The sequence below is a fragment of the Carcharhinus amblyrhynchos genome, chromosome 15, assembly GCF_965287045.1.
Source record: "Carcharhinus amblyrhynchos chromosome 15, sCarAmb.v2.hapA, whole genome shotgun sequence".
NCBI classification, from domain to species: Eukaryota; Metazoa; Chordata; class Chondrichthyes; order Carcharhiniformes; family Carcharhinidae; genus Carcharhinus; species Carcharhinus amblyrhynchos.
The window spans coordinates 54,368,453-54,380,803 of NC_137338.1; the positions used below are offsets into that span (position 1 = coordinate 54,368,453).

A 12,351-nucleotide genomic window follows, 5' to 3' on the forward strand; every position below is an offset into this window, starting at 1 on the left:
CTGCGCATGCACTTCCCAATGCTGGTCCCTACATGCACGGAAACCCTGAGGCCTGTCAGGACTTGGAGTTCACAGCCCTGATTGTTGATAAGTTAATATGGATCTCGTAATACTCAACACTATCCAGGAAAAAGCAGTCAGCTTCACTGGCAAACACCCTCCACCACCAATGCACAATGGTAGCAAGTATATATATCATATGCACAATGCACTGCAATAACTCAAAGTTTTGTTTTGACAGTACCTTGCAAACTCACAAACTCTTATCACCTAGAAAGACAAGGACAGCAAATATATTGGAATACCACCACTGGCAAGTTCCCCTCTAAGTCACACCATCCGGACTTGAAATTACATTACCATTCCTTCACTGTCGCTGGTTACTGATGATGATGACGACATCAATCACACAAGCTCCAACCCATTATATAAACAGTGGTAAAATTTGAATTGAATAAAAATCTGGAATTCAAGCCTGGATCCCCAGAACATAACCCTGGGTCTCTGGAATACTAGCTCAGTGGCAATATCACTGAGCACTGCCTCCCCAACTGAAACCAATGCCTATATTATCCCTGCAACTGTCTCATTTAAAACTGAGGATTAAGATTGTCAGGTCTAGGGAATTTGTCAATGACGCACAATAATTTCTCCAATACTATTTTCTTTACTTGTACTGACTCCTTTGGTGATTATCTTGCTCAGTAGGTGGTGGTCTTAACTAAACCAGAAGCTCTGGTTTCAAGTCTCACTTGTCTTATATGTCATGGAAGGAGAATTTTAACAGTTTAAAGCAGGTTGATAATCTATCCGCTAATCCTTCCAACACTTGCCCATTATTCTCAACAAAGAAAATAATGTATTAAGTAATACAAAAATCAATTTTTCAGTTCCCCATTCTCACTAGACTCTTGATTCCCTATTATTTCTGGAAGGTCTTACTACTGTGAAGAACCAGCGACCCAGTAATAAAATGATCAAAAAGCCCCTCCCTCTTCAGATGTAAATCCAGAAAATGAGACCCAAAACAATATATGATCAATAAGACCACCACAGGCTATGAGACATGTAACAACAAAAACTTCAAATTATTCAGGTTTATTTACCTTGCATGAATTAACACATTAACTTATATTTAAAACTATAGCTATTTGGAAACAACATGGTTGTACAGTACGCACCATTAGTAACATTTCCCAAAGTACAAACATAAAGTCCATGCTTTCCTGGTTTCAATCCCTCAATGGTTCCTTTTACAAACACCTCTTCAGTTTCCTACAAAATAAAAATTGCATATTCAAGCAATCAAACAGACTGTTATAGTGAAAAACTAACAGTTCAATTGAAGAACGTACCCATTGCTAGACCGGAGAGGGAGAAATGCTGCTGCCACATTGTAATACAGAGAAAAGGAGATATCAAGGCCTGTTTTCACTCTTGCAACTCTGGGCAAGGTAATTAAACTTCTCTCATATGGAATCCAGTACCCGGAGGTGACAAGACTTCACTTGCTCTGCCCTTTCTCACAGCCCTGAAGCTAGTTAGATTTGGTAGATTTGTTTCTATCAAATAGCAAGAGAATCTCTTTCATGCCCTCACACCTTGAAGCATGACGTCCAAAGAAGTGTCTTATTTTCAATGTTAAGACGTCTCCTTCAAAGTCAGACTTGTTTCTTTCAAAGGTATATTCACATTTTAAATAGCTATTGGGAAGTCCTGTAAGTGAGCAGGTTGCCCATCACCAAGGAAATTGGGTGGGTAGCCTATCAAATGCTAATGAGGTTTGCCCATTAATATCACCTAGACCTCATATTAGTCATGATAGGTACCCAACCAGAGCATTCAGAATCTAGTGTTAAATCCCACCCCCCACTTCCTGTCTACAGCTATTACCACTTCACTTTTTATAACAACACAAAATTTAATCTGCCTCAAGAAACATTTTTATAATGAAAATCCATGTCGACATTAGGTTGACAAGTTAAAAGTTTGCCTGTCCTATGTTGTCTTTAAATTGGCCCAAGTAGGTCGATGGCATGAGTGTTTCAATTCTGCTCCCTAATTCCACAGCCATTCCCAATTGTCCATTATTTTTCTAATTTACGGTGCTTACTATCCAATTATGGTAATTTATCATCAGCTGCTAAAATTTGTGCCATTATCAATTTAAATCCCACTCACCATTTACTTTTTCTGATGTTAAGCATACCACCTTGACTTCAAATCTTATTTCTCCTCAGATTGTGATGCTAACTTCTGTACCTATGACTCCTCAAACCCAATCCTTATGCCGCAACTTCTGGTCCTGCAACTCCTAACTCTCATTTGTTTTGAAAACTTTTATATCAATGAACTTTCTTCACTGTAACTGAGACACCATTGGATTCATATGTAATATTAATCCTTTAAAAGCACTTACACTAATTCTATTTTGCAAATATTCAGATGAGCTGGTTAATTACCTCAACAATTTTTTTTGTGGAAAAGACATTTTGTAAAATACTTGATTTCAAAATATCCTGGCCATATGACACAATGAAGTTCCAGCCAAGATAAGGTCATAACTCACAGTTGACAGAATGTAGAGCAGGAGGAACAGAGTCCAGAGTTTTTTGACCTACTTTCTGCCTATAATTCTGTATTCACACAAGTTTTTTTTAAAAAAGCACAAAAAAAATTCAAATGTGAATAAGGCCCTCCCTGAAACTGAAAATAAGCCATCCACGGTCTATTGTGAAAGAAATCTCTAAAACATTTGTGTAGATCTTTAGTTAATAATAATAATAATCCATCTTATCCTCTACTCTATGAAGTCAAGATCTATTCCAGTGTTTTGAAACTCTGGTCTTCAGTGCCTAGCCCTGCCACCAAGTGCAAGCATGAGAGGTCACACAACACCAGGTTGTAGTCCAACAGGTTAATTTGAGGTCACAAGCTTTCGAAGTGCTGCTGTTTTGTCGCGTGAATTGACTTCACCCGACAAAAAAGCGTGCTTCGAAAGCTTGTGATTTCAAATAAATAGGTTGGATAATAACCTGGTGTCATGTGATCTCTCTTGTCCACCCCAGTCCAACACTGGTATCTTCACAAGTGTAAACATGAGAGATACTTTAAAAATACACTAATAATCGTTTTTTCTTTTAAAAAGCCATTAAAGCTTTGATCAGGTTTTAGCGGTTAGAATGGAGGAAAATATTTTAGAAGTTGAAAGCAAAATACAGTAGAAGCTCAAAATCTGAAATAAAAATGAAGTGCTGGAATAACTCAGCAGATCCAGCAACATCAGTGCAGGCAGAAAAGTAATAACCTTTCAAGTCCAATAAAACTCTTTTGAATAAGCCATATTAAAATTGAAGTGTTAACGTACTGCTAGATCTGCTGAGATTTGCCAGCACTTTGTTTTTATTTAAGGTGACCCAATTACGTGGGGAAGCATGGCATTTCTTCTTTTTATATTTTATATACTGATTAAATTAAAATAAGACAATTATATTTAGTGATGAAAAGCGGTTAGCACTGCTGTCTCACAACGCCAGCGACCCATGTTTCATTCCAGCCTCGGATCACTGTATGGAGTTTGCACATTCTCCCTGTGTCTGTGTGGGTTTCCTCCAAGTGTTCTGGTTTCCTCCCACAGTCCAAAAACGTGCGGCTTAGGTTGATTGTCCATGCTAAAATGACCCTCGGTCAGCGGAAAAGCAGGGTAAATGTGCAAGATTACAGGGATAGGGACATGTGGGATTGTGGTTGGTACAGACTCGATGGCTGAATGGCCTCTTTCTGTACTGTCAAATTCTACAATCAAAACTAAATGTTCAAAATTTGTGAAATGCAACTTCATAATTTGTACTTTGCTTTGTTTACCAAGTATTTTGTAAGTCTGCCTCCAAGCAGATTGGAGTGATATGCACATGAACATTCAGTCCAAATTACAACTAATTTTCACACCTCTGGATTATATACTATAAATATTGCACAGAATGGGCACTCCCCTAAATATAACACACTCAAAATACCTACAGCAGTGATAAGCATTGATGTGTCCTGAACTTATAAAACAGGTTACAAGTAAGAGGACCCCTCTAGCCTTTTATCATCCACCTAGAGCACAGCACTACTAATTATGGGTGGGATAATTGAATGTACAGCCCAGCAGAGTTGAGGGTACGAGTGAGAGCACTGTTGCTTTAAAGTTATGCAAAAAAAATGGAATTTGCCCACTTGCTAAAGGTGGCATTGGTGAGTTGGCAAATCTAAACTTTGATTCCCTGAGTGACATTACAGGAGTTCCCCACTGCAGCCTAAAATAAGACAACGTCAGACATGTTGATAGCCACTTGCAGGGCTATTTGGATACTTGATCTGGATTACAGGTTTACATTGCAAGAGTCATTCATACCTTTCTTTATAAACTAAAGGCTGCAAATATATAATTCAATCCTTTAAATTCTTCTGGGGCTACAGGTGATAACCATACAGGTTAAATCTGTCCTTTTTTTGTGGACAGGAGAGACCTGCACATTTTTTTCCTATTGTCAGGTAAAAGCCAGCGTTGTAGCAGGTTGCAACAGCTTGGCTAGAGGTATGCTGAGTTTTTGAGCACAAATCAGCAGGACTGCAGCCTGGTGAATACACAGTGAGTTGATAAAAAACGTCACGTGTTTCGATGAATTATTGTGTGAGGAATTAAAAGCAGAAGTACAAATTTTAATCACAAACATTTAGGTTTTTTTAAAAAAATCTGTATTGATAGATTATTCTTCATATTGTTTCAGTCTCTGCCAACGGACTCTGGAATGGTGAATTTGGCAGAACAACTGTTTTAATGGTTTACATGCCAGCCTGTAGCCTGAATCAAAGACAGGTCCTTATTGAAATACTAGCAGGCTGTCAGTTGTTTATGGACAACTTGCTGCAGCTCCCCAGTTAGGTGAGATTGTGGATGTAGAAAGTTGTGGGCCCCCCAAATTACTGACAACACAGACTTTTTGAACTCAGTTATATGCAACATTGTGCTCCGTCCTCATTCCCAGAAATAATTCCCACATTCCTGCTGCATAACATCTTTTGTTTTCCTGTTATGTCCTATACACAAGAAACAGGATAAATCCAAACCAGCCAGTTACTGCTCCGTAAGTCTACTTTTGATCATCAGCAAAATGATGGAAGGAGTCATCAACGGTTTCACTGAGCACTTACTCAGCAATAACCTGCTCAAGGACATTCAGATTAGGTTCTGCAACTGTTAGCAATATGGGACCTTTCATTTGAGTTTGTCTGCACAGGCAGAAGTCTGTATATGTGCTGTGCAGGAGGCTGGTGCCATAGGTACCGTGACTGAAGAAGTGCTGTGTCATTTCTTGATGCTGGCTCTACTACTAGCAGAAGACGACGACAGTGATTGCAGATACAGCAGACACCATCTAAGGTTACCACATAACTGTTTGGTTGCAAGGCATTACTGTGTACCAGCACCAACTGAACATGGTCACGTGACGTCTGAATCTTGATGGTTTGACCTGGTATTAGAGGGCCTAGTCTGTGGACATCTTGATCATAGTATATCTTCCTTCTCAATCTGCGGTGCAAGAGGGCATTATTTGCATTAGTTTCAAGTTTAGGCCTCAGCAGAGCCTTAGCTGTAGGAATCATAGTCCTGATTACCTGGAAAAATATCACTTGATAAAGGCAGGCCCTGTTAATGTAGATTTCATAGGCTGAGAGGTGCATCATGGTAGTCTGTGCAATCCGTGTGCTAGGCTCAGTGAACTGCCCACTCTGCCAAAATCATTTGATTGTGGATATAAGGGGTTGCTTTTAATATACTCAAGTCCCATACACATACAAAGTTGCAAAATTCAGTAGAGATGATTGGCAAGCGTTGCCAGTCATAAGTTATAGTGGGATACCTTCTGTGGAGAAGGTGTCTCTTAAGGTGAATGATTACTGTTTTATTTGTCATGGTTGGCAGGTAATTGAGTACAAACCACACAGGGGCGGCAATGGCACCATGATATTGTTGCTGGACTAGTTTGATGAGTTCGAATCCCACCACAGTAGATGGTAATACTTAAACTCAATTTTAAAAATCTGGAATTAAAAGTGATTAATAACTACAAAAACCATTGTATAAACCCAATTCATTCACTCATGTCCTTTAGAGAAGGATACCTGCTGTCCGTACCTGGCCTACATGTTAATAATTAAGTGGTTGATTGACAAATGTGTTTGACTTTTAAATGTCTTTTGAAATGTTCCAGCAATCCACTCAGTTGTAAGGAAACAGAGAGGAATGTAATAGAATAATAATGGCAAACTTAGCCCTATCAATCTTGTAAAGTTCTCCTTTCTAATATCTGGGGGATTTTTCACAGTAATTTCATTGCTGTGTTAATGTAAGCCTACTTGTGACTAATAAATAAACTTTATAACTTTTCTTTGGGATCTTGTGCCAAAATTGGAAGAGCTGTTTGACAGACTGATCATAGTCATACTCACAGGATTATACCTTACAGATGGTTCCCGTAGAAGTGGCAGCAGTGCTATAAACCGTGAGGAAGTTGCCCTGGCAGTCATCAATGTAGAGTCCAGACCCAATGAAGTCTCATGGCATCAGGACAAACATGGGCAAGGAAACCTCCTGCTGATCATATACCATCTCCCCTCAACTGATAAATCAGTACTCCTGCATGTTGAACACCACCAGAAGGAAGCACTGAGGGTGGCAAGGGCACAGAACGTATTCCGGGTGGAGGACAATAACAATCACCAAGAGTGACACAGCATTACAACACGGACTGAACCAGCTGGTTAGTGCTGCTAGACTGGGACAGGTGGTGAAGGAACCAACAAGAGATTAAAAACATACTTGACTTATCCTCACCAATTTGCCTGCTGCAAATTATCTAGCCATGACTCTATTAGTAGAAGTGACCACCACACAATCTTTGCGGAGACAAAGTCCAGTACCCTCCAGCATGTTATCTGACACTGCCACTGTGTTAAATGGGACAGACTTTGAGCAGCTGTAGCACCTCAAGACTGGGTATTCATGAGGCACTGTGGGACATCAGAATTGTTCTCAACCACAATCTGCAACTTCATGGCCCAGCATATCTCCCACTCTACCATTACCAAGTAGGGGATCAACGCTGGCTCAATGAAGAGTGCAGGAGGGCATACCAGAAGCAACACCAGGCGTACTTAAAAATGTGGTGTCAACCCGATAAAGCTACAACACAAGACTACTTGCACGTCAAACTGCATAAGCAACAAGTAATAGACCAACAGATCAGATCTAAGCTCTGCAGTCCTGCATACTCAGCCATGAACCATGGACAATCAAACAACTCATTAGAGGAGGAGGCTCCTCAACAATGAATGAGCCCCATCACAAACCACGCTCATGTTCCCTGTGAGGGTGTCACGACTTGAAACACCAGTTCGTGGTGCTGTATAGCTTTGTGGAATATTGTGATGAGTCACATAAAACCCAGTAACGAACGAGTCCAATCTTCAAATGTACAAATTATTTTTTAAAAATTAAATTAAGAAAAATACACAAGGACAACAATATCCTAAGACACTTTAGTACAGGAGTAACTAAACACCCCCACCATTTATTACCCATTGTTCCAGAATATATCTGCAATTCCTTTTCCCAAACAGCATCCAAATGAAACAATTTGAAAGTCAAATTCATCTTATAGTTACCACACAATGTAGGGCTGATTATGGGAAACTTCTTATCCTGGTCCAGCAAAGATATTTAGCCTTTACGAAGGTTTCCTGCAACGCCTTGGCTCTAAAGACTTAAAATGCAACATTACAGCATCTGAGTAGTAAATGTTGTTACAGGATCCCAGGCTGTGAAATAGGTCCTAACTTCCTGGCTGTGAGGTGTTGATTATCTATTTTTGAAGGGGATGGGGGAAAAAAAAATATTTTTTACCTTTTTGTCATTTCAAACTCAAGAATCAGCTACCCACATATCTCAAATTGTTTTCTTTTGTGAAGCTTAGCATTTCTGTAGCCCTGAATCAGTCATTTAGATAAACAGTTTCTACTTGTGGAACTTAACATTTCTGTAGCAGTGACCTAAATAATCAGTTTCTACTGCCAGAACAATTCACACCTCATAGAATCATAGAAACCCTACAGTACAGTCTGCACTGACCTGATATCTTCAAATGCTTTTATGCCTTTGGAATGCCCTGGTAACTTTTAGAGGCCAATATGCTCCTAAAAATGCTGGCTGTTATTGCTGATAAGCAGATTTGGATCTTTCAGGCTTAAATTATTGTTACTGTTGCTGCTGGGCAAAACCCTGACAGCCTAGTACATCAGTGCAAAATAAAAGGCTAAAGCATTCGCAACAATCTTCAGCTAGAAATGCTGAGTGAATGAAATATCTTGACTCCACCAGAGATCCCCAGTTTCATAGATGTGAGTCTTCAACCAATTTGATTCATTCCACTTTATATTAAATTCCTGAAAGCATGGATATACTGCAAAGGCATTGGAACCTGACAGCATTCCAGCAATAGTTCCGCAAGATTCACCCAGTTCTCGACCTCATTACAGCCTTGGTTCAAATATGGACAAAAGAGCTGAACACCAGTGAAGTGAGTATGACTGCCCTTGACATCAAAGCAGAACTTGACTGGATATGGTATCAAGGAGCCCTAGTAAAACTTGAGGTAATGGGAATGGTGGAATCATACCTGGCTCGAAGGAGGATGGTTGGAGGCCACTCATCTCAGTTGCAGAACATTCCTGCAGGAGTTTCTCAGGGTAGTGTCCTCGGCCCAACCATCTTCAGCTGCTTCATCGATGACCTTCCTTCCGTAAGGTCAGAAGTGGGGTGGTTTGCTCATGACTGCACAACGTTCAGTGCTGTTCACAACTCTCCAGATACTGAAGCAGTCCATGTCCAAATGCAGTAAGACCTGAACAATATCCATGCTTGGGCTGACAAGTGGCAAATACCATTCGTGACACACAAGTGCCAAGGAATGACTATCTTCAACAAGAAAGAATCTAACCATCACCGCTGGACATCCAATGGCATTACTATTGAATTCCCACACAATCAACATCCTGGAGGTTGCCACTGACCAGAAACTGAATTGGACTAGTTGTATATACTGTGACTACCAGCTCAAAAGTGAGTGAATAATTCGCTTTCCAAAAGCCAATCCACCATCTACAAGGCATGTGTCAGGAATAAATTAAATACTCTCCACTTGACTGGATGAGTGCAGATCCAACACTCAAGGTCAACAAATAGGTTTACTTGATTGCTACCCCCCTTCATAAACATTAAGTCCCTGCCAATGAACATTGGCAGCTGTGTGTACACCTACAAGATGAACTGTAGGAACTCACCAAGGTTCCTTACATAGCGCCTTCCAAATCCATGACCATTAGCAACCATAAGGGCAAGAGCAGTGGACACCTGGGAACATCACCACCTGAAAAGTTCCTTTCCAAGACATAACATTATGACTTAAAAAAATCACCATTCTTTTACTGTCGCTGGGTCAATATCCTGGAATTACCTCCATTACAGCACTGTCTGTGTACTTGCATCTCAGGGGCTGTAGCAGTTCAAGAAAACAGCTCACCATCACTTTCAAAAAGGCAACAAGGAATGGGCAAGAAATGCTGGCCGAGACAGTGACACCTACATCTTGTGAATGAATATCTTAAAAATTATCATTCCACTCAAAGATGTCAGCTGCTGTGACCATGAGGAGTCCAGGATCCCATGAATATGCAACAGTTCCTTTGTTTGATGCAGAGTGCATATCTGGAGATTTCCCTTTCTATGTCTGCATACACGGACAGTCGGAAGGGTGAATCCTTAGCCCTTATTTGGTTGCTTCCAACCCGGGGTGCAGTTGGTGTATATAGATCTCTGGAGTGCCATAAGGATGACAAATCACTGGCTATGCAGCATTAATCCATCCTGTGCAGTCATTTTATCTCTGATGGTAAAGAACATGCAGAACGCCTGTTTGAGTTCCTGAATGTAATGAGAGAACAGTATCTCTATTGCTGCAATATCTAAGTTTTCCTCATGATCTGCCTGATAAAAAGGCTTTGGAGAGGCCTTCTGCCAAATACAGCTTCTTGCACATTTGTGGGTGGCACTGAGGCTGTAGCATTGCAACATGTGCATCATGCATTGCAGCCACACAGAAGTAGTTTAAAATAGGTATGAGTCGCTGGTGGCTTCAACAGTTGCAGGATGACCATAAATGAAGTCATGAAATTTCTGAGAAGCGAAGACTAAAGCGTGGCCATTTTACCATTTCGATGTCCTGATGGAGAAGTTGACAGGGGTCCAGTAACCTCACCATAACAAGGGATAAACTTGGAAAGATAAATCATACTAAAAAAAGCACTGTAAAGTCTGCTTGTCCACAGGAAATGCTATCTGTCATAAAACCACAGTGTTGTTTGGGTCAAGTCAGACTTTGAGGATAAAGGATGAACTTTTTTAGAATTGAGGAGAAATTTCTTCATCCAGAGGGTAATGAAGTGTGGAGTTCACTACCACAGAATGTATTTGAGGCCAAAACATTGACTTCAAGAAGAAATTAGATATAGCTCTAGGGATTAAAGGGATCAAGGGATATGGGAGATAGGAGGAGAGGATCAGGAAATTAAATTTAATGATCAGCCATAATCAAAATGAATGGTGGAGCAGGCTCAAAGGGCTGAATTGCATACTCCTGCTTCTAGTTTCTATGTTTCACCAGCGACTGAGACTAAATGAACCTGGTTGACCCTGAATCTGAATTTCATACGGTTAAGCTTTAACTTGATGGCCCTGATGCTCTCAAAGACTGGATTAAGATATGCATCATGTTCTTGCATACAATGATCCCAAACAAGAATGTATTGACAATGATCTTGCAAGGTTGGCTTGCAAAGAGTTGCTCCACACAAATGGAAAACCTCACTGCCAAGGTGATCGTAGAATCTCTAGTGCAGAAAGAGGCTATCTGGTCCATCAACCACCAACCCCAACCACCCCTCTACTTCATCTCTATAACCCCAAGCATTCACCATGGTTAATCCACCTAACCTACACATCTTTGGACACAAAGAGGCAATTTGGCATGGCCAGTCCACCTAATCTGCACACCTTTGGATTGTGGGAGGAAAATATAGCACTCAGAGGAAACATACAGACAGTGTGCAAACTCCATACAGATAGATAGCGGTGCTACTATGCAGCCCATCTCGGAGCATACAAAAAAATTATATCTGACCACCAGAGACATATGTGGTTAGCTTTGCAGATTCCTCATCTAACGGTATCTGCCGGACTCGCATTTTGCATTGAGAATGGTGAACGTTTTGGCATGTCTTCTGTCACCTGTTTCACTATCTTTAAACGGTGATGTAGTCTGGTCAGTGCTTTTTTTTTTAAAGTGTATTGGGGACAAAACATATCCTGACTGTGCCTTTTTTTTAAAAAAAAAACTACAGCCACCATTGCTGAAACTCATGACACCTCGTGCTGTCATCTAATACAGTTCATTAACAACTTTCTGCTTAATGGCTACTTGTACCCTTCTTGGAGCACAGACTGTTGGTAATACCAAATCATTCGGTCTCATGTGGTAACAACCGGTAGCTTAGCAATTACGTCACAGTTGAAGAGATCTCTACATGCTGTCATCTCTGGGAATTAGACATTTGGACCAAGGTGAATGAGCCCCAATGCAATGCTATTCTGAAGCCCTAGTGGCTTTACATTCTGGTCAACTACATAGAACTTGATATTTCTCTGTGTGTAGTGGAGGGTTGCGATACCTTTGGTGGGGATTGCCTGTCCACCATAAACCACCTAGTGCATCAGGATGCTGGGATATGATGCTACATACAAGTCTGTTTCTCATAACCTTTGGTTATGAAATAACCTTCCTTCCTGTGTCTAACTCTAGCATTATTGCTAATTATGTTGTCAACATTGTCACAATAGAGTGTTGTTGGAGGCTCTGTAGCTTCACTGCTTAGTTGAACTCTAATTAATTCACCCTACTGATGCTCCTACCCCCGAGGATTGAAAAGCTGCTGATGGCAGAGGAGGGCTGTTGTGTTTTGGACATAAAAGAACTTGACAAAGTGGTTCCATTTCCTGCATCTTTCACCATATGCAAAACAAGTTGTTACATTCAGTGGACGGTAACCACTACAGTTGAAGCAGGTGCACCTTGTATTGCAAATACCTTAGGTTCTCACCGAAAATCTCTGCTTCATTTCTGATTGTTCATTTAACATACAGATCTTGATGGTTGCTTGTAATGCTAAGTATTTTTCTTGCAGCAGCTGCTT

At 40.5% G+C, this 12,351-nt stretch overlaps 1 protein-coding gene across 1 annotated transcript in view; it reads right to left on the minus strand.

Annotated features, from left to right (window-relative positions):
- The window catches only part of LOC145353306 (superoxide dismutase [Cu-Zn]-like), a 31,587-nt gene that overhangs the window by 17,149 nt on the left and 2,087 nt on the right, over window positions 1-12,351 (minus strand). Inside the window, exon 2 of the mRNA XM_080203940.1 lies at window positions 1,182-1,275. Within this exon, the coding sequence (XP_080060066.1) occupies window positions 1,182-1,275 (94 nt within the window). The remainder of the gene's footprint in view (window positions 1-1,181; window positions 1,276-12,351) is intronic.